The 23,564-nt window shown below is 44.2% G+C and overlaps 2 protein-coding genes across 9 annotated transcripts in view; one reads left to right on the top strand and one right to left on the bottom strand.

The window, feature by feature from the left end:
• LOC122571534 (myeloid zinc finger 1-like) overlaps positions 1–18,420 on the top strand; it is a 43,464-nt gene extending 25,044 nt beyond the window's left edge. For all 5 annotated transcript variants that reach the window (XM_043735409.1, XM_043735405.1, XM_043735407.1 and 2 more), the window contains one exon: positions 875–18,420. In XM_043735409.1, coding sequence (XP_043591344.1) covers positions 875–1,878 — 1,004 coding nt within the window. In that variant the 3' untranslated portion in view covers positions 1,879–18,420. The remainder of the gene's footprint in view (positions 1–874) is intronic.
• Positions 1–23,564, bottom strand: part of LOC122571532 — a 129,704-nt gene that overhangs the window by 100,311 nt on the left and 5,829 nt on the right. The gene's annotated exons all lie outside the window — the stretch shown is intronic.

Below are 23,564 nucleotides of genomic sequence, written 5' to 3'. Positions count from 1 at the left end.
TTTCTTTTCCATTCGTTCGATCACGATTTCTCTATTCACTAACCCGATATCACCTTCGTATGATTTTCTTCGTTCTTTTGGCATTTTCTTTAATCCATTTGGTTTCTCCGCTTAACCCTTTCTTTTTGTCTCCTTTCCCGTGTCTCGGTTCCTAGCGGACAGACGCGATCGCGTACGTTTGCTCGTTTCGCAGTTTTCCTCGTGAATTCGTCGAGTAAAATCGATCGAAACATCGGCCTCGTTGCCGCCAAAGGCCAACCGAAGAATGAGAACGGTTGAGCTGGACGCGAGAGTGCTGGTGAGCTGTGAGATAGAGGAGCCTCTTCCCCCTAACAGCCCAATGTATCCTCGCCTAATCTACATTCATATATACCCTTTCTGCCCTCTGCAAGTCTCTCTCTTCATCGATTCGAATTGGCCATGGTTTAACAAAATACGGATGAAATCTGTCTAATGCCGCATCTACGTTTACGATAACGCCATCTAACCATCCCTTTGGCTAGAGCCTCCCTGCTGTTGAAACGCGTCTTCTCGCGATGGTGAAGGAGGTGGACCTAGGACTTGGTGTCCATCTTTGATCGGTCGAACGGGGCACGTGGGTCTCGCGCTGCTTCATTAACATTAACAACTCGATTAGAAACCGAACAAAGGACGTTGTAGCTTGCGTGGGTTGCGATGGTGTATTCGCCGTGGCATTTCGATTACAGCGTAACGTGTTCTTTCCACTTGGCGGGCACTCGTAGTTAGTCTGTCTGTTTCTTCAGTGGTCGCGTGGTACCGTAGTCCGGGCTTCTAACAAAAAGTAGAATTCCTCCGCACAGTCCGAACGTCTGGAGAACGCGGAGCATAAACTTGGTTCTCGTGTCTGTTACAGACGTGAGTCCGCATCTGATCTTCAAGAATGGAATGACGCCAACACTCTGGCCGCAGGATGTTCCATTTCCACCGGAGGAGGGCAAGGAGGAGGTGGCATCGACGTTCGGCGACACGGACACACAGTCGGGCGCGTTCAGTCCGGCGCCGGACGCGAATTCCATCCAGTATCCCGCTTACTTCAAGGACCCGAAGGGCGGGAATCACGCGGTTTTCGGTGCCGGCGGCGCAGGTAGCTTCGGTGCTCTGCAGTATATCAAGCAACAGGGCGGTAGTAAGAGCTGTTTACCGGACGTGATACAGCATGGTCGCTCCGCGGGGATGCCGTTGTACGTGCGATGTCCGATCTGTCAAAAGGAATTCAAGCAAAAATCGACGCTGCTGCAGCACGGCTGCATACACATCGAATCGCGACCGTATCCTTGCCCGGAGTGCGGCAAAAGGTTCAGGCAACAATCGCACTTGACCCAACACCTTCGCATTCACACGAACGAAAAGCCGTACGGCTGTGTTTATTGCGGCCGCAACTTCCGTCAACGTACCATCTTGAATCAACATTTGCGCATTCATACCGGCGAGAAGCCGTACAAGTGTCAACAGTGCGGCAAAGATTTCCGTCAGAAGGCGATACTGGATCAGCACACGCGCACCCATCAGGGTGACCGGCCGTTTTGCTGTCCGATGCCAAACTGCAGGCGGCGTTTCGCCACCGAGCCAGAGGTGAAGAAGCACATCGACAACCATATGAATCCGCACGCGGCCAAGGTGCGTAGGAACTCGAGCAGCGACTCGAAACCACCCGGTACACCGGCTGGTTTAGGCCCTGTCCCTGTACCTAGAGGTCTTACGCCGACGGTGGTGAAGCCGGAGCTCTATTTCCCGCAATGTTACGCGCCCGCGTTCAATCATCAGCCGCCAGTGTCGACGGCGCAGTTCCCGGCCCAGGCGAACGGGGTATCCGTTGCCGGCGAATTCAAACCACCGACCGGTCTGCCGCCGCAGTGACTAACCGTCCATCCTGCCGCCTACTAGCAAGCAGGAATACCGCTGAGATTTCAGCGATGCTTCGGTCACGCGTTACAAACCGACGCCGTCGCCGCCGCAGCCGCCGCTTCAACGACGTCGAGTGCCGCGTCGCACCGATGCAGCCAGCCGATCCAGCAACACTACCCGTGACATTTATCGTGCATTTACTAGGCTCTTTCTTTTCGTTTCGCAGTTCGCTTACTTTCCTCGTTCCATTGCTTCGCACAGCCTCGGAACGCGTCGCCAGCTAGTCCTCAGCTCGACGGTGATCGACACCGCGACTCGTTCTTAGCTCTTCGATCTATCGTCTCTCTTCGTTTCTGTAGTACGATTTCGAGTCGAGAAACGGACTGTCCGCGTGTGTGTATACGTGTGCGCGTACGTTTCGGTACAACACGTTCGCGTACGTCGATCGTTGAACGCGTTTACTCTTATTACCAATAGACTGTATCCTCGTCCGACTAGTGTGGTCCGTTTCTACTTGTGCGGTCCCAACCTGCTATCCTTCGTTACGCGAACCAATCGTAAGTAATCGCGAAGCTCGCCAGCAACCACAACCTCACACAATGGCAACTTGTTCTTCTTTTCGATCACTGATCATCGTTACCTGACGAATATACCGCGATTCACCGGAAGCAACCGACCGAGACCGTGCATCTACCACTGATGTTCTACGCGATTGCGTTCTAAACGCAAGATGGAAATAAGAGTAAGGGACTGTGTTAACTGACACGAACCGAGTCACGAACGAACGAGCTACGCGATTATAGAAAGGAGTTCGCGGAGATACGGAGGTTTGGATCGTGCAGGAAGGCGAGAGTCGTTGTGTCGTTCATCGTCGAGCTGATCACTGGCGCCAGAAAAATGGTGACTCAACCAACGAAGAATCTCGTCTATTCCTCCCCCCCCCCCATACGTATTTTTTATATATTAATGAATTAACGACGTACCTTCTCGCGTTTTTTTCGTCGATAAGCGAATAGCTCGAGAGAGTTCGGTGGTTCCGCGCGCAGGCAGGCAGGCCGTCCGAGGTGTCGTTCGTCACACCGCTCACACACACACAAACACAAACACACACAAACACACGCATACACAGACACAGAGGCAGACAGACACACAAGCAACAAGTATACGTAAAGCGAAACTCGTAATCGAGACGTGTTTCGGCTAACACGCACGGGTTTGAGGATGTTCGATTCGACGACCAGATTAGAAGCAAACAAAACAAAAAAAAAATTGATAACGATTGTGATACGATATCTAACTTGCCTATGTTTAAATGAAACAAAAAGAACAAAAAGAAAGAGAAAAGGGAAAGGGAGAAGAAGGAAAAGAAAGAGATATAGGTGATGGGAGGAAGATACGTTGCCTCGAGAGGGAGGTGAATACACGACCACGAGAAGAATGCCTGTAAATATGTAAAGCCGTTCACTCCGACGAACAAACAAAACCGAGTGGAGGAAGAGCAAAAAAAAAAAATGTTGGAATGGCGCGAAAAAGAGCGAGCAAGAGAGTGCATGCTTGGCTGCGCGAACGCTGCGTGGATCCGTGTGTGAATGAGAAGAAAGGAGAGAGAAAGTGTTGCGAATGCGTGAGCAAAATCGAGGGTAGAACGAAGAGAGACGGAGAGTGTACGAGTGGGTAGAATCGCTAAGGCATGAGAGAAATAGGAGAGAGAGAAAAAAGGCGAAACGAAGGAGGAAGGAGAAGATGTGGAGAAAGGGAAAGAGCGGGAAGGTGAGAGGGCCAAAAAAAAAAGAGAAAAGGAGAGGATAGACGTATGGATGAAAGAGAAGGGTGAGTGAAAATGTGAAATGGGAAGAAGAGAGATTAGGTAGGATTTACGAGGACGGCGTATCCCCCCAGAGTGCTGAGCCATAGCTTTTCGGGGTACGACAAGTTGACGATGACGATAGTTGCGCGAGGGGAGGGTACGACTCTTGTATACTATAGTAATATTTGAATGTATATTTATACGACAGGTTATATTATTCTATTAACTATAATGATGATATTTTGAATCGGTTTTAAAATCAGATTGGTGCTGAACGTAACACTAGGTAAGCGACACAAAGCAAAAGAAGAAAAAAAAAACGCGAAAGAGGAGGGAACGTGGAAGAAGGCTGAGACACCGTAGAAGTAGCGTAAGTAGGGTAGTCGATAGAGTAGAGCACGAGAGAGAGAGAGAGAGAGAGAAAGAGAGAGAGAAAGAGGAGTAAAGCTGTGGGGGGAAAAAGAAGAGGAATAAAAAAGACTTTCGTAGGACCCTCGTGAAGTCCGCTCATCCGGAACTTAATAATAATAATATTAATAATAACACTAATAATAATTACTAGTAATAATAATAATTATAATTATAATAATAACGCAATTATCATCACATCAGCCGGTGAACAGAAGGTAACGAACGGAAAATAACAAGAACGGAAGTAAAACAGGAAGAATGTTTCGTGGCAATACTTAAGAGGAAAACGATACGAAATGGGGAGAGAAATACATACACGAACACAAAAGGAACACACACAAAATATTGAGGAAATTTCAACGTACTAGAGAATAGTCTTTTAAATTTCTATATTAAGACGTGTGATCTCTCTAATTATTGTACATTATATATATATATATTATATATATATTATATATATATATTATAATGATCTATACCTATAGATGACGAGATGCATAAGTATATGATTACGATTATACGTATATTAGGCGTTCTACAGTTAGTCTTTTATCATTTAGACACAGAGATGATCTGAAGATGAATAATTGTGCGGCCATATTCTCTGTGGCCTGTTTGTAGTGCCTCGGAATTGCTGCTCGCGGCAGTGATTTGACCGTATTTTAGGATGGTATATTAATAATTATATTGAGAACTGCAATTATCGATACTCTGATACAGTACTAAAGGTGGGAGGAGCAAGAATAAAGGAAGATGAGTGGAACCGAAAGGAAAGAGGAGGAAGGGAAAAGAAAAGAGGAGAGAAAAAAGGGAAAAGGGTGAAAGGCGAGAGTTTAAAGGAACAGAAAAGAAAAGAAAAGAAAAGAAAGAAGCGAATGAATGAAGTGATCGTGTCGTCAAGCGTCACGTTAATCGACTCATTAAATTATTAAAGATCTACTTATATCGCGTTTACAAAAATAGGTTAGCGAGAAAAGGAAAAAACAAAAAGAAAAAAGACGTGCGGGAGCGCTAGAAATCGGGAATTAGAAATCGACGACGCTGTGATCGTTCGCTGATAATCACTTTTCTTTATTATTTTTTTCTAATAATATTATTATTATCCTCGTTGCTCTCTATTAACTTCTTCCTTAGTTGTTGCGTGCGCGTTAAAAAAGAAAACGAACAAGAACATAAGGAAAAAGATCAAAACGAAGGAGTAGGTTCTTCAGAAAACATGAGGAATTTTCCGTGATTCACGAGTATTATGATTGTTACGACATACTAAAATTTCACGGGACAGTCGATCGTGTCGACGTCCCGATCTTTTTTAGATTCGCTCGTCCCTCTTCCCTTGTGCGATTTTAGCGGGACTGATCTCACGACGTTCCTCATTTCGCGATTCAAATCGCCGAGTTCTCGGGATGCTTAAATTCGATAGAAAATCGCGTCGTTTGCCGACATCCTTATGCCTTCCTGAAAATCTTATTAAACTTTCTACAGATCGTTTCAAAGTTCCGAAATATCTTGCGACTGCAACTGATCGACATCATTTAAGATTTAAACGGAAACCTCTGATAATCGTGAAAACTTTCCAGCGTCAACTGCAAATCTTGTTTCTCTCTTCTCTTTTTTCTTTTTTTTTTTTTATTCATCGGTCATTTATATTTTCTTTTTTTTTTCGGTTAAATTTTCGCTCGTCGAAAAATACGTGCCGCGCGTGAAAACAATAATTCAATCTTTCCGTTTCGCGACAGAACGACAGGGCGATTTCGCGTGGACGAGCGAAATATTATTCGCCAGTGAAATAATAATTGGTTTATTAGGTGTTTGTCGATCGACGAATAAAATGTGACCACACTCCATCGAAAGAAAATCGCTCATTGAATACGGTCGTTAAACAATCGTGTCGAACATCTTAATTGACGCCGTTCCAATTTCTCTTTAGGTTTTCGTTTCGTATAACTCCGAAATTTGATTTTTTTTTCTTTTTTCTTTTGCTTATTATGTCGTTTCTTACACGAGTGGCGGTTCTGCACGCGACGCGATTGGATCATTAGGTTTCACGTAAAAACTCGATCGAATTCTTCAAACGGGAATCTTTTTTCAACCATATTTTTAACGCATCTTTCGCATGTTTTTTCTCTATTTCGTCGAGAACGCGATAATAAAAAAGTAAAAAAATTGTTCGTGCGAATGGGATTAAGATCCTTTCGGGCGTGGCTGACCATTTAATTTTTTTTTTTTTTTGTTTTTCGCAGGGCAAAAGAATATATCGTCAGGCCAGGGAAGATTGTTTTCGAATAGAAAAAGATACTCGTTTTAGTATGTTTGTCGAAACAGAGTTGGAGATAGAGAATAGGAAGAGACGAGAAAAGGAAAAAGAGAAAGACGACTAATTATTGTAAAAAAAAAAGTGTAGATACGAACGAATATTTTCTTTTTTTGTTTTTTTACCATCTGTTCTAACTCGTCGTATTCAATATAACGATATATCATCTCGTATCTTATTATTATCGCCGTTAATTAATTATTATTAAGTTTCTATCGCGAGAGATTTTTGCATACGGTGCAGTGGTTGGTATCGTTCTTTCCTTTCTTTTTCTAAATAGAGATTTCCCTTCTCTTTTTTGCTGTCACCCTTCCACACTTTTTGCCGTACTTTTCCTCGTTTTCTTCTTTTTTTTCGCGACCCCCGTCGACTGTACGGAACGTTCTTTGATCCTCAATGTCCGACATTGTTAAGACGTTTCCTTACGTCCTCTTTTTGTAATACTTTTTTCTTTTTTATACGGATTATTCTTTATCGAAATAATTCCGACTACTAGTGCTTATGCTTATTATCCTCTAATCTCGCAGTCAAAAAATCGGCCGTGTGATATATACATATATGTATTTATAGCGTGTCGCAGGGACGAAAGAAATCCGATTGATTTTTAACTCTGTTTAATCCTTTTATATATATATTATATATATAAAATATTTTATACCTTTTCGCGAATGTACTTTTTTGCAAAAAAAGAAAACGAAGCGCGATAGCCAGCTGATCTGGCCCGAGACGACAGGGACGCGTTATATTTTTACTTTTAAGTTCCGTGTATACGTGCCGGTCGCAGAACTCGTTGCGAACTGCTGCGAAACTGGTTCGGGTGGTTGGACGACGTCAGAACCTTGTGTGGTGCCATTTCGATCGACGAAACACTCCGACGAGCGTCGTCAGAGCGCGGATGAAGCAAAGAAACGACGAAAAACAAAAAAAAAACACACAGAAAAAGAAAAAAAAGAGAAGAAGACGTAGAAGAAGAACGAAAAAAACGTAAAAGCAAGAGGAAAAGAAAGAGGGCGGAGGGGAAGTACTGTGATATCGATTCACTATAGCGAGATAAAGAGACAAAATAGAAAAAAAGAAGAGAATGGAAGACGGAGCGCGGAGAACAATCATGAAAGCGTGTATATGCACACGATCGGATGATCCACGAGATGGTATCGTCGTGCACGATAAGCGTCGACGTATACGATGTTACGATAATGTTTATTTATAAGCGACTTTTCTATTCTAATGTGTACAGTATGCACGACGAGTAATCGGGTTCGTGGATTATCTGGTCTTTTCTCGCGTGTGTAAGTATACTACGCGTAGAATGGCCGACAGTCGGCCGGCTTTTTACCGAATCGAACCAGAGGAATCGTGAAACGTTCTTGCTTGCCTCTATCGCTGGCAAATATCGCGGATAGGGAACGGATAGAAGAGAAAGAAAACGACGCGCGTCGTCCCGACGTCGATCGAATAACTATTTCGCGATAGCCGACGTCGTCCGGCCGCTCTTTTGCACCGACCAACTTTGTTAAATAACTGTTACTGCTGCCTACCGCTACGATGCATTTATTATTTGTCATTTTATTTTTTGTCTTTTATATTTATCACTTGTTGCACGTTTCATCGAGAGAGGAGAGAGTGTGAGAGAAGAGTAAATATATACGGACGCGAAGAATGCGAAAGAGAGCGAGGATGAACAAACATGGAGAGAAAGAAGAATCGAATCGCGGATACGGGTCGCAACGTTTTCTTCGCGACAGAGAACGCAAACGTTTCACGTCTGTATACACTAAATGGGAAGAACAAGGCGATCTGTGTTTCTCCAATTTTGTTTTATCTCCTTTTTTTTTTATTACTATTACTATTGTAATTTTGTAATTTTGTCTTACTACGTATCTTTTTTCTTCTTTTGTTCTCGTCTCTTTGAAATCTAATCTCGGTTGTGTGCTTTCAAGACGTAGAGCCGAAGAGAGGCCGCGTTGGGCCGCGTCATCCCGTGTCGTCCACTGAATGCTCAACATAGATTAGGTTATAAGCTTTATATATTATTACCTATATAACGATTAATGTAAATTATTGTTTTTTCTCTCCCTTTATAAGACTCAGGGCTCACGACCCCGCAGACGGGGCCAAGCCTCGCGACAGGATGACGCGACCTGGAACACCTCTCTTTCCTCTTTTAATTCCTCTCTAGTTTTTACGCAGATAACTCGTATACTTCTGTTCGCGTTCGTTTTGTTTTTCACTTTTCTTTTTTTTTTTTTTATATATCTAGAGAGAGAACGAGACACACCTTTACACGAAATCTCGGTTTTATATGTACTATTAATTTATAACCGGCGTACCAGCGATTAAATTTTTTTTTTTTTTCGTTGCACAAAGACTATCACCAATGCCACCACGACCACCACACACCCACTTCGACACACGAGATCTCGCTTTCAAAATTTAGCTTTAAAATTTTCGATGCGGACGCTGATGCAGGTGCAATACATTACGGATGTGCATATGTACACTTAGGATCGTGCCGCGGTGCGTTGAAAACTATGCGAGTTTTGCTTGAAAAATAGTCGCTCACATTCTAGCGAAAGAAAACAAAAAAAAAGGAAAGAAAAGAAAGAAAGAAGAGGAAAAACCGAATGGGAAAAAAACATGAAAGAAAATGTCGGGAAAAAAATTGGTCGCGAAATCGCAAGCGGAAGACGCGTTACGCGTTACCCGTTTTTCCGCGTCGATGTCCTTTTGTCTCGAATGTTTCCGTGTAATTGAAAGCTGGTTCGCGTTAACGTTACTTGTTCACGCGTAATTCTCCACGTTTCGTAAGCTCGTTTGAACACGCGTGCTACTCCGTTTCGACGTGTCGTAACGCGGAAAGGAACGACAGACGCACGGCGAGACGAAAGAAATTCGTTTCTCTTTGTTCCCTCGTTTGAGCCTTTTTATTATTATTATTATTATTATTATTATTATTATTATTATTATTATTATTATTATTATTATTATTGTTATTATTATTATTACTCCTATTATGGAAGTTCGTTTCAACGCACGTTTTTTTTCCATTTTGCTTCCATCGTTCACAGGACAGTGATCAATTTTCTCGCGTGTACTTAGTGTTTCAACGCACGCGTAGCTCGCGTCTTATTTATATATAAATATATATATAGATTTTTATATGTATACACGAACTCGCACGATCGTAAATGTAAAGAGTTTTAAAAACGTTAAAAAAAGAAAAAAAAAAGGAAAAAAAAAAAGGATTACGGAGGAAGAATCAAATCACCGAAGTGTGCGCTTGGCGCCGGTGATGCATATATATATAAATATATATATATTATACCGTTTTATTTACGATTTTATAATATTTACACGAGAGCAGCGAACCACTGAGCCAAGACTGACCTCTTTGTGTTTCTCCTTAATTCGTGCGCAAAATGTTTCATTTTATTCGACATGTGTTTTTATCAATTTTTTTTTTCTTTTTTTTTCTTCAAGACGACTACTTTAGCTCGAAATTCTTGTGTTGTTGCATTTTCTACCGTGTTGTATTTTCTCTGTTCGATCTCTCTGCGGTCACGGATGGAAGATTCGACGCTCGATCAAACCGCCCACTTTGTTTTGTATGAACGCACTGTGACGAGAGAGCGACGCACAGAGGAACAGAGAAATAGAAAAAAAAATAATGGAACAACTTTCCTTATATTAAAAAAAAAAAGGAAAAAGACGAAAAAAAATGCAAAAAAAACATACGAAAAACAAAAAACTCCTCGCAAGATCACAATAAATTTTTGAATAAAATCTATTTTTTCTTATGTACTCTCTTCATTACGCTCTTCTTTTTCTCTGCTTTACATTTTATTTTACGTTTCTTTTCATTTCCAAGCATCTTGCAGCGCTTCTATGCAACATGGGCCACGTGAACGACATCGCAAATTTCATTTTCCATCCCTGCCCTCTATGATTTCTTTGTGTTTTCCTCTCCCCTTCGGTCGAGTCTAGGTCTAGTTCTCGTTGCTGTTCGGATCACATGCAAAGTTATGCCGAGAAGCCAGGTTCCTAATAATAATTTAAGGAGTGGGAAGAGCAAAAGAATTCCATTCCACTTATTGTATATACTCGTATAAAAATATAGTCGGTCACAAAAGTCTAGATACGTCCCTTAGATCTAAAATATCAGAACAAAGACGTTAGCCGTAGCAAAATTTCTCGTCAAATTTTGTATTCGTTCAGCTTGGGCAGATATTTAAAAAAAAAAAAAATAATCCGAATTATTACGCTTATTAAAAGGAAAAAGTGTACGTATACCAGATATAATTTCGCAAAATGATCAAAAAAGTAGCCTTAATTATGTTAATACATATCTTGTACGTTCCCCGTGGGTATCAATAATCGCTTCCAATCTTCTTGGCATTGATCGAATTAAAGGTTGTGCAATTTCTCGTGCAATTTCTTGTTTCAAGAATTTTGTATAATAATTTCTTCTGGTAATACGTTAATAGCGAGCAAATTCGAAGTAACTCTGTATCGATACGTAAACGTGGACGTGTTTTAATTTCCTTCCATCACTCGAATACACGAATTTCGTTGAACGTACGTAGACTTTTGTGATTGAGTGTATATTTTGTGACTGACGAATGTCTCGGTGGCGCGGGCCCGATTCACCTCGAACTCCGTCAGCTTCCAAAGATACCGATCAGAATTCCTGTTCAGATTCGATACTCTCTCGCTCTTTGTATCTCCTTCTTCATACTCTTTCTCTGTCCCCAGTCTGTCGGTTCCATTCCCTCGCCGCTCTAATCCTCTACCAGGCCCGATGATGCATCGTACGCCATTCGACTCGTAATTAATCGAACGCCCGACCGAGCGTTCAAGAGCGTGAATCAGGCTTCGCCATATAGTTATATACATCGAGTATTCTGTGCTCTGTATTTTCATCGTTTTCTCAATTGTTACTGATATTCCCTCTTACTTTCCTTCTTTTCTTTCTTTTTTTTTTCTTTCTACACGATAAAACTTAGGAAGTAGAACCTAGAGGCGTTGACAGAGAAGGAGAGACAAGCCCTTCTTGATGATTTTCAGAGTCGCTTACAGCTCACCGGTTCTTGGCTAGAGCTTTTGTCTCTCGCGAGAGGAATACAAGGAAAGGAACAATCAGTTGCGAATATAATGAAAGAGATCTCAATAGACGGTGTCGAACCACTCGCGTTACTTTCTTTGTTTTCTCAGCCTGTGTTTCTTTCGGCTTGCACCGTTGTTTTTTCTTTCTTTAATACCCAGACACACCAACTCGTTGTAATCTCTGTACCTTAGTTTTTCGATTTTATTAAGTTTATTCCATAGAGATTCGCTACGACGACGAACAAAGAGGAACGCAAATATAATCCAGAGGGAAATAAGGGGCCCATCGACGCGCCGAAATTAATTTCGTCGTTAACCAATCCTCTAACAACCTATACTAATTGTAAAAAAATTGTAAAACGACCAAGATTTACTGTTCTCGTCTATCAGCTGACTTATCATTATACCGTCGCTATTGCATTCGCAATAATCGGCTGTTTTTAATCGCATTTACTTGTCTTTTATCACTGGCTTTCTCTTCGATTTTCGAGGCAATCCATTACTATCGCCATTATTGTTATTACTAGTGCGCGAATCGGCGTCGAATATCAATTCACCGGTGGAATAAATTCGGCCCGTCGTAAATCCCGGGTGGAACGAGCGGCTCGAAAACACAGTTCCATCGCGGTGCAACCAGTTTTGCACGGCCACGTCAGAACGGCCACTTGTCAGAACGCGGGGTTCGCGGTCTTGATTTGGATTATTTGCGCGGCGCGCGCACGCACACACGTTGCAAGCGACTAAGGCTAATACGGTCTACCGTGTGTAAGTACACGTGGACGCGAAAGAAGACGCTAAACTCCATTACGCGGAATTGTACATTAAAATCTCTTGGCCATGCGGGCGCAGAAGCCATTTGCTTTCATCGAGACCGAGTGGGCCGCAGCGGTTCTCCGGTCGAAACGCGGAAAAACGACACGGGCGAGCGTTAACATCTCGTTCCCATCGTGGAAAGTTCGCCGGGTTCGCTGCAAGTGTATTGGAAAAACGAAATCGAAGGTGGATAACGTTTGATGCGGTTTCAGAGCTTCGAGTATACTCGCTCCAAGAGTAGAAGATACGAAGTCGGTTTAGAGAGGTCGGATTTTCTTTGAGAAAATTAATTGCGCATGTGGGATGCCACTTGAATTTGTTCAAAGTTGGATAATTTCATTCGTTCGGAGTATAACACGAGATCTTCGGTGTACTTTTGACTCGATAAAATGAGAATCGTTAATATGGAAATCTCCACTTTTCCAGTGAAAAAGTTGCCTTCCCTTTTTGGTTTTTGACTAAATTACATTAAGATGACGAACGGTGATGCAACAAATGATTATACTCCGAGCTTGATACGTCGTTTCTGAATTGATCTACGACAATTATGCTACATGCGGATTATGCTACGTTCGATTATAAATTCCTTCCTGTACGCTCATAATATTGAGACGATAGATTCTTGAACTCGCGAGTAGCCAGACTGATCATACCGATCGAATATCGATCATAACTGAAGTACGATTAATTCGCCTACTTGGAGACCAAGTTTCATACAGAGAGGCCTCGTTTCTCGTTTCCAACTCATTCTTTCAGGGAACCTCTCTATTCCATGAAACCATCTATTCCCCTGAAAAGGTCCGTTTGAAATTCCTGAGAGGGCAGGCTGAATTAAAATTCGTACAGAAAACGGTTCGAAAAGAGGGGAACAAACTCCGCCGACGAAATTCGATCGATGACCATCGAATGACTGGAAAGAAACACGGCTACGAGCCGGCCCAACAAAGCGATGTCGGAATACAGTGCCGATCGATCGAAAAGTTCGAGCGATTCACAAACGCGCGCTCACGAGGCCGGGCATAACGAGTTTGAGAAACTCTGCCGTCTGCGAGGAGGTGCGCGACTGCACTTGACTTTCCAACTTCACGACCGGCGCACGGCTACAAAAGCGAGTCTTTCCCGTCTGCGCCAAGTCTGCGCGATTCTGTTACGCCGCGAGAAACGGATGAAAATCGAAATGGCTCGAAGGTATCGTGGAATGGCATGGAATACCTGGTCGCGAAACATGTAGCGAAAAATTCCCAAGGATTAAGAAACACACGGGGACCGAATCTTCCTCTTCAAATATGAAAGAAAGAAAGAGAGAGAGAGAGAGAAATGCCGTCTTTGTATCTTCCAAATCGAACACTGTTTCTCTTTTTGCATCGTCTGTGTTTCAGGAGCGATTCTATCCTGGCGAACACCTGTTACGAAGAAATTGCGGTGGATTTGTCGGTCAGCAGGAGCGTTCTCTTTCGTAAAGGGGCAAAAAGAGGTACGGCTACTTGATCGGAGAAAGGGAATGGTTAAATCGTAAGTTACGATACTGCGGATGGTTTAAATCGTTTCGGTCGTTGCATCTCGCTGCCAACGATTTACTGGTAGTGGTAATTAAAGTTTTAAAAAAGAAAGAACGGGAGTAAAGAAAGACAGAAAGGAGGAAAAGGAGAAGAAACGCGCAGAGTTTAAGGGTGACGAGATATGATTTAAAGACGATCGACTGGTGACACCGTATATCGACCTCCGACACACAAGGCTATGGGTATAAAATCAGCGAACGATAAGAGAGCGATTCGAGGCGGGCTGCTAGTCGGCCAGAGCGATGCGTTAATGTTGTTATTGCCAAAAATGACGAGGAACGAGTTTACGCGGCTCACCGATCGCCGTACCATCTTAACCAGCCGTACACCGAATCCGGTTAGACCGGTTCGGCGAGACGTTAGATTTTCGCGTGATCGCACTTTCGGTTTCTGAATATTGTGTCCTTGAATGGAGTCCTGCTCGTCGGGGCCCCGGTGTGGCCGGCAAGGTGATGCAAGAATGAGTGCAGCGAAATTCATGAGAAGAAAAAAATCGAGCGGAAAAAAGGAGGAGAAAACGAGAGAAAAAGAAGAAGCGAAGAAATGAAAAAAAAAGAGGGAAGACGAGAAAAGAAAGAAACGAAAGAAATGTCGAAGGAAGAGAGGAAAGAGAAGTAGCACCGTATATCGGACCGGTAATTACGGGCCTTTACCGATGTTTCGATCGGATTTCATTGCTGGCCTGTCCCCCTTCGACGATTACATCGTGCCACACGGCTTCGTTTCGCCGATCCAAATTTCGATACCGAGGATTATGCCGCGATCGATACGATTTTAATTAAACGGTCGATATTTATCGCGTTAATCGACCGACCCGAACATAGATCATTCGATCGATGGTTTATAACGATCCTTCAACACGTGGAATTTAATTAGCAAACGGATAACGAATTTTCGACGGGAAAATCATGGTCACGCGTTCGGTCACTTCTTTCTGAATCGGTGAACGCCGGTCTTTCTGTTCTCTCTAATCGATGTATGATTTATTCGCGTCATATCGGGGAACCGGTTCTACCGAACAAACTGCTCGCTTCGAAAAAGGAATCTATTTACAGCGATACATCGTCAACGTTAATAAAAATGTCGTTTAATTCTGCTACCAGTGCTCGAATTTCTTAAGCAGAAAGGAAGAGCATGAAATAACTTTTCCCTTTGTTCATAGCTATAGATCGATTATACATAGATTATGGATCTAATCCGTGAGAATACCGAGTCTCACGCTCGTTGCAAAAACTCTACCTCTGCTGGTTCTCTAGTTCTACTCGTGACAAACGTTCGTTTAGACTTTAAAACTTCGGCTCCGAATCTTCCGGCTGAAAATTATTAATACAAATAGCATATATACTAGATGCCTAAACAGCTACTAAAGAGATCACAAGGTTAGGGGTTAAAATCCTTACACTCGCGTTTCGATTATCCTCGAAAGAAATAAAAAGTCACGAACGATCGAAAGAGAGGAGGTCGGTCGCAGCCGTGGTCTCACGCGGATCGACCGTATCACAGCCGAATTAATCCATAGGTTTCGAAATAGACGCGCAACGAGGCTGGCCAGGACTCGGTGCAAAACGTACGGCGAAGGATGGGAGCGGGCGAGAGGCATTGGTATACGGCGCGAAGAATGATGGATCGTCATGCATGCCCGAAAACCCGTCGGGACTCCACGCGGATGAAGAATGTTGCCCGGGGAAGAGAAGAATCCAGCCGACGAGCGAGGCAACTCTCTCGCAACGATATCGGCAATCGAAAAGCGGATTGATCGAGCAAACGAACACACAGCGTACTTTATTTTTTTCTTCGCGAACGTCGCTCGATTCCACGATCTTGATCGATGGACGTGTCTCTCGTGGCAGAAACTCGACTTCTCCTCTTCCAATTTGACTCTGACATCATCGAGATTTAAACGTTCGATCGTTGCACCGTCGCGAGCCATTCGCGCGTCTTTCTAATAAGCGTCGCGATAACGAGATGCCATCGGGAGAGGTGCGCGCGCGCGATAGCGCGAACTCTGTGAACCCTCGAGTCTGGAGAATGGCCGAAAAACGGCGTAGAACGAGAAAAAGGAAGGCTCACGGGGCTCCCGACGAACGCGCTTACGCGCCGCTTCACGTGGGAGACCGACGCGACGACGACGACGAATATAGAGAGAATCATCCGTGAAACAGCAGCAACGGCAGCAGCGGCAGTGGTCCGCAGAAGAGAAAGAGGATAGAACGAATCGAGTACGAAGAAGAGCAGAGGATGGCTGATACGAGTATGTACGGAACAAGGAGCCTCTACCGAGAAGGAGTGACGAGGAGAGAAGTGCGTGATAAATATACGAATCGGTCCGAGTGCAACGGAGAGGACGATTAACCGGGAGGAAGAGGCGCGAGAACCGCGACAGAAACAACAAAAAGGGCTGCACAAAGAGAGAGTGAGAGAGTGAGAGAGAGAGAGAGAGAGAGAGAGGGAGAAAGGCTCGTCTGTCCTCTTCCATCCGCGAAGAAACAGAAACGAAGCTGAAAACGGTGGAGCAGAGTGAGCATCGGAGAAAAAATCGCACGATAAACACGGCACACCGGAGAGAGAGTCGATAATCGCGGAGAGGGACGAGACAAGATTCACCGGGAGAAAGACTCTCTAGCGATGAGACGGGGAGAGAAGGGAGAAGAGAAAGAGAAGAACGGGGCCCATAAAGGAGAGACGAGGAAGGAGAATCCGCAGATGGAGAGGCAACAGAGAGGAGGGTCTCTCTCGCTGGGTCTCCCCGACTCATAACTGGTTAACTTGGTGGGGGAACGCCCTTGACTCGGACTCTTGGTTGGCGGGGGAGTGGGACCATGGTGCGGCCTTGAGTCGGCCCGTCTCGTTCTTCGACAGCGTTTCTCAATCTCGCAGTCTCGTCGGGGGTCTGGCGACTCCGTGACGTTGCGCTCAGGCGGCCGAGAAAACTTGTAATCGACGCGTGAGAGAGAAAGAGAGTGGAATACTCTATGGATCGGAGTTGGAGGGAAAAAGAGAAAGAGAAAGAGACCCCTTGGCACACCGTCGTCGTCGGCTGGTAGGGCGCGGGTCAGGTGGCCGACATTGTTTTCGTGACATTCCTATGCTATTCGTGTTTTCGCGGTCACGTCGCTTCCCTCTCTCTCTTCCTCTCGTCTGGCTCGTCTCCGTCTTCTGGTAGACGACCACGACGAGAGATGCAGATCGATCATGCACACCAAGATCTCTCTGTTTTCCAGCGACTCCGTGACTCACCGGGGACGATCTAACCCTGCGACTCGCGCGGACAACTTACACAAATATACGTGTACACGGATCAACGTACACCGTCGCTAATGTATACAATAACACCGAAAAATTCAACGTTTCTAGGTAATGGCCGAGTATAGTAGAAAATTAGAGCAATTTACGAACGACCGAATCGTTTGAACGTTGACAAATAAAAAAGAAAACGAATGTGAATAAAGTTTAGGACGAAGCATGGGAGAGAAGTTGTCCGGCACACGGAAAGCTAATCATCCGCAGATCGCCAGTCACGCGGGCCTCTCGAAACGAGTCGACGGGCTTAAAGAAGGGTTCAAGGTTCGTGAACTTGCCACGACGATCGTCGCGACGGCTCTTACGAGCGGCCGGCCCTCAGGAGAGTAACGAGAAACTTTGCGGTGTACACGTATAGCCGCTTCTGCCGGTCCGTGTGGTCACGTGAGTAAAATTCCTTTTCGACGCAACGAAGAAGTCCAGGCTCGAAGGATGTTCGTACGAGAACCGCGGAGAAAAAACATTCCGATGCGCTGATTGCATCTACCGTCACGCTGAACCGGTGCATCAACCGGCGGAGGTGTTAATCGGGTTACGAGTCTCCTTGAGAGCCCAACCAGAGAGGAACTGCGTCACGTTCGGACCAGACCAAGCCACCCAATATCCCGGATGGATATTTTATCGGAATTTATGGAAACGTAAATGTCGAAAAATTACTTCGTAAGAAGGAAAGCCATGATTTCCATTATCGTCGATTAATCTGGACCAATGAAGCAATTACGATAATCATAGCCTTAGGAAAGAAATCTCTTTATTTTTTCTTCGTGCTCGTCATCTTCCTTTCGTTTTTTCTTTCGCCGAAAGGGGATGCATTCAATTATAATGAACAGCAACTGGGTCGAACGCGATCATGCTCGAGGAGAAACGGTTTTTCGCTTTCGCGGTCCCGATTGCAATCCCTGTCATTTCGCGTGATTATCGCTGGAAATGCGAGGGTACTTGCCAGCCCGGTAGAGACAGATACGATCGTGCATCAAGCCGCGAAACGTGCTCGCGAGCATGCCGGTTCTACGTTGATCGAAGAGTGCGCAGCCGGTTATTATCGCGCTTGTGGATGCTGGCCCGTATTCGTTTGCTTTTTCGATGCAGCGTGCCGCGCGCCGATCGCCTTAAACGCGTCTTCTAGCATACACGGGCCGGGCTAATGTCCCGTGGTCTCGAGGTAGTCGTTCATCGTCGTAGGCTGCCGAGGATGTAGCCAAAGCGTACGGCCGAGCCACTTAATTACAGTCATCAGCTGGTAGCACGGGCTAAAAAAATAACAGACAGTTCGCGTTTAACGAGAGCGCAGGGCATCGTTCGTTCGATTCTTCCATTGACGATCCTCTTATGCCTCTTGTTCGATCTATCTCGATAAGGGTGGAAGGAGGGCCGAATGGAAATAAAGGATCCGTGAAAAAAAGGGGGCGAAGATCTCGAAGGCCCCCGGAAGGTGAAATTAAGGAAGTTGAGAACAAAACGCGCTTCGTCTGCCAGAAGCGTCTGCAAGGCTAAAGGAGCGGGAGAATGTACGATGGAAAAAAGGAGAGGCAACGGGAGAGCGGACCGGGAACGCGAAAGGAGACGCAGATTCGACGAAGAACGTACGAGCAGACGCGAAAGGAGAAACGAAGACGGAATCGCGGGTTTGGAATAGAGAGAGAGAGAAAAACACGTGTACGCGTAGGAAGGGGAACGCAGAAGGAGAATGAGAGGGTGAAGTACGGCCGAGACGATCTTCAGTTACGAGATAGAGAGAGAGAGAGAGAGAGAATGAACAACTTGGTCCATACCGGCGTGCGCATATATACGACGCAGCGAACACCCTTTATACTTTATTTTGCCTCCACGCGAAATACCGGCTGACAGTTACTCTCTCGAACGAAATAAAAGGTGGCCATCCTTCTCTCTTTCTCTTCGTTCGGAAGAGAGGAGCAACTCACAGAGGAACTTCCACTTGGCCTACTACTCCACTCCACTCGCTTACTCGCCACGGACGAGCTACCGGGGCTTTTCTTTTTACGCGAGCCACTTCCTGCTCGAACTTTGTTTTTCTTTCTTGTCCCTCGCCCCCGTCCGCCTCGTTCTTCCTTTCTTCCTTTCTTTCTTCCTTTCTTTTCCTTTCTTGTTGTTGCTCGACCAGACCCCGACCATGGGATTATGCAACGCATAACGGAGAAATCTAAACAAGCAAACGACCACGAAATCCACGCGTATCACCCTCTTGCACCGTATATTCGCCATTCCCTTTTTTTCGTTACGCTAACCTCCGTCCACGTTCGCGTATTTTTTCCCCGCTTCCCCTATAACTATCTCTCTCTCTCTACTACTTTGAGAACAGGCTCGTTGAATTCACGCTGGATTTATGTGCGTTTCGAAAGTGGCGCGATAGAGACGACGTTCCAAGAAGTTAGCCTTAATTCGAGGTTCAACCACGGATCGGTTTTATTTGTTTGGAAACGCGACCGTTCCAATTGCATAAATTAACGCGGCTCGAAATTCAAACGAGTCGGACGGGGTCCCGTCACGGGGACATCGTTCGCGTCTGTGTATAACGCGCGCAGGCTTTCTAAGTCTTGCTCAATTAGAAAGCGCCATTGGACACATCCGCGCCCGCGGGATCCTTTGGGTATTCAAATCAGTCTAATCATGACTGTGTTGACTGTGTTACGCTTTTCCTTCCAGTTATCCATTGGAAAACGTTCCAAGAAATATCGAAGTTTCACGTTTCCTCGTTTTTACGATTGCAAATATTGGAATTTTCGAATTTGTCGATTTCTTGAACTCGCGAACATTCAAATTTTCAGATATCCAAATTTCTTACAATGTTGTCATCATAGTCGAAATGTGGATCGTTGAACGCGGTTAATGAACTTCCATGAATAATTCCATTATGACCGAGTCACCCCTCGCGACTGTAAGGGCAGTGTTCGCGTAACACGTGTACAAAGGGTGGAAACGTAGACAGAGAGGACGGTTCTTGCGCTCGAGCTTGTTACTGGCTCGAGTTTTCGCATAATATTCGTCGGTTTTGCCGGTCGTTGGATTAAACCTATCGAGGTTTATATCAGCCATTTCGAGGAGCGACAAACAACCTGCGCAGCAACAGGTTAATCGCGCTCGAAAACGGACCGCAAATGTTAAACGGCCGAATGATTTGTTACTTCCGGTGCTTCTTCCAATGTTTCATAAAACCACCGTATTATCCTTCGCGTGCGTGGAAAATCTTTCTTCGGGAAATCCGTTGAAAAATTGCAATAGCGACAATTTCTACCTTTTGTTTTGCTTATCCTCCGTGTTTCCTCCCATTCTCCAAGCGAATAACAATCGAAACGAAGCTTTTATAAAAATTAAAATACAAAATTATTCGACAATATCTATCGGTTTTCTCCGTTTGTCTTCAATTTTCGACACGGACATCTCGAAGATTTCACGACCGACTTTAAACTAGTTATTCCATCCGAACGATCAGTAAATCGGTCGTGATCTCAACGGACTAGGTCTGTCCTTGGTGGATCGTTAGCCGAGCTCATACGACGTACGAGTCAATCAGGTCCATGGTGATCGATACGCTTTGTTTTCGCAGGGCCACAGTACCCGGCCACGTTCGTTCCCTCCCAGTCTGTCAAACTGTTTATGTACGAGAGCCGTTTTTTACCTTGCACGCCGGCTACCTGCCAATGAAACGCCTGCCGACCTTCGAATCGGAGTCTGACCGTTTTTGTGCTCCGCGCCGGTAGCTCCGTGCCGCAGGACCTCAAACTACGCTCGAAATGCGCGTATCTAAATGGAGGTAACGTGGAATGAACACGTATAGAGAGGGAGAGAAAACAAGCCTGCGGCCATGCTACAATTGTACCGGCCGCTTAAAAAATGGAGTTCGGGACTATCGGCTATGGAGATGGATAATAAATGGCGCTGACGTGCGAATAGATATGCACGTAATAACGCGCAAATGAATATAATTTTCTGGAATGACGCGCATAGTGGAAGATTGTAATACACTGGATTCTGAATAATATGTTGGTAGGAAGGCTGATTCCTTAATCATGAAAATTTGGGTTATCGATGATTATATCATAAATTATAGTTCTATGTTCGATGAACGAGTGATCGCTGCGAGACGCTTCATTTTGGTTCCAGATCATTAAGCGTTAGGATGCAACGAGTTCTGGACGATATTTTAGTGAATTGAAAATGACTGAAGAAATTTGTAGTGTTAATTATAATTCTAAGAAGTTGGGGTGATGTTAATCATAAGTTACCACTAATTAAATGAAATTAAACGCTAAGTTCGATGACCAAGCGACCAGTGTAACACACTTCACTTCTATTCAAAATTATTGTGAATTATATAGGATGAATCGTGTTCTAGGTGGTATTTTAGTAACGAAGATGGTTGAAGGTGGAAATTTCGTGATATTAATTATATAATTATAGATTGCGGTGATATTGTATGTATAATTCTAAATTTAATGAACACTATGAGCACTATGAGACTTCATTTCGGACAGTGATATTAGTTGTAACTCTAAGTTCGATGACGGAATGACGACTATGAGACACTTCATTTTCATTCGTTCTTTTCGAAAGAGGAAGACAATACGAACATCGGTAAAATACAAAGACGACTACAAATTAGTGAAATCGAACAATATCGTAATGCGTCGCGTGTGATCGGTTAAAATCGCGACGCGAATATTCGCGAGTCTGATAAAGGGTACGATAATTGCTTGAAAGCAAGTAGTTAATGGAAAAGAAAAAAAAAACACAAAATGCTCGCAAAGGGTGGAACGCGGACACGTATTATAACGGTGGATAGAATTTTAATGAAACCAAGGCCCGTTTTATACCGATATGTTTTTTATAAGGATTTTATAGGAGAAGAAAGGCTCGCGTAGACAGGACCGCGGCGTTTGCTCGTTTCCGTTGATTCTTCGTTGACAGAAAAAGAAAAATAAAGAGAGAAGGAGAGGATTTCTCGTATAAAACGGGCTCGTGAACGCTAATGAATGACGATTGTTAATTCTCTTAGCCGTAAATTGTTTTCTCGTCCGTAGGCTAGACGCGAATTTTTTAAGAAAAAAGCAAAAGAAAATTCTACCGACCCTCGACCGATAGCATCGAATCGCACGATGATCCACAACTGATTGTCTGCCTGCAACTCTGTCTCGTCTGTTGAAAGGAAAAAAAAAAGAAAGCTATCGGATCGCCGATAAATGATACGACGAATTTATCGTTTATCGGCAATCGTTCGCATAGACCTTGCAGCATACAGTTACAAGTTAACCCGTGCATTAACGCAACACACAGGATAGTTAGGTTAAAGTCTTAGAGCATTCATTAACCATTGAATCGATCTCGCTGTACCGGCCGAGGGTTGCATTCGTCTTGTCTTAAATCCGTTTCGAAAGTTGTTCTGTTGACCATATATAGGATAGGAGAATATTGTGATTGGTACGAATCGCAGGAAAAGCGTCAATAAATCATTGGTCGATTAATACGTAGCATGTACGTGCGTGCGGTGGCATGAGATCTTACGGCGGGAAACAAAGGACCGTAAGATCGTTTGAAAAATCCGCGGCCAAGAACGCGGCAATTAGCGAATTGTAGCAGACAAAAGGAACCAGGTCCAATTTTTATAAGGCGAGAAAATAAATGACGTGGATGTTACAATGACGATGCAACAGCGATACACGGAAAAAGAAGAAGATGTAAAATGGAACGAAGAGCAAGGAGAAAAAGAAAAAGAGGGAGAAACAAAGACAGTAAATCAAATATACGTATTACTATATAAGGGTCGCCGTAGCGAAACACAATTGAAACGCGAACGGAAATAAAGAAAGAGATAGGATGATCGTGGTGAACGCTTTTTTGTTCAGGTTTTGTTACACACAGCGATTGCTAGCGTTGTACATAGGATAATATCGCGCAGGTGCTCCGAACTTTGCAAGCATCTTCCACGCTCTACCGAAGAATACGTAATTCAGTGTGACTTATGTGAACAAGTGAGAAAGGTAGTATGAAAGAAGGAAAGAATGGCAGATGTAATATCTACAATTTTAATGACTGTTTTCAAACTCGTTCCGACAACGTATCGATAAGACAAACGCGAGAAAGTGACAATCCCGAGAGAGAAGAGAAGATTTTCGAGCGAGACGGAAACGGTTTCGTTGCACACACACGCTTCCATTTTTCATTAGAATAAACCGTTGCTGCGGCTAAACACCGCGTAACTAATTACCACACCTGATTTCAAAGATTCTCAGCATATTTTTGATACGTTGAATTATATCGATACAGTGTATACAGATATACCGAGTGACCAACTTGATCGGCCAGGCCATCGTTGGCACGTCCGAACGCTCACATAAAATAATCATTTTTACGCAGATCATTCGATATTATTCTTAAA

This window comes from Bombus pyrosoma, linkage group LG10 (assembly GCF_014825855.1).
Source record: "Bombus pyrosoma isolate SC7728 linkage group LG10, ASM1482585v1, whole genome shotgun sequence".
Lineage (NCBI taxonomy): Eukaryota > Metazoa > Arthropoda > Insecta > Hymenoptera > Apidae > Bombus > Bombus pyrosoma.
The sequence above is the reverse complement of the archived record's forward strand: the minus strand, read 5'-3'. Positions and strand labels throughout refer to the sequence as shown.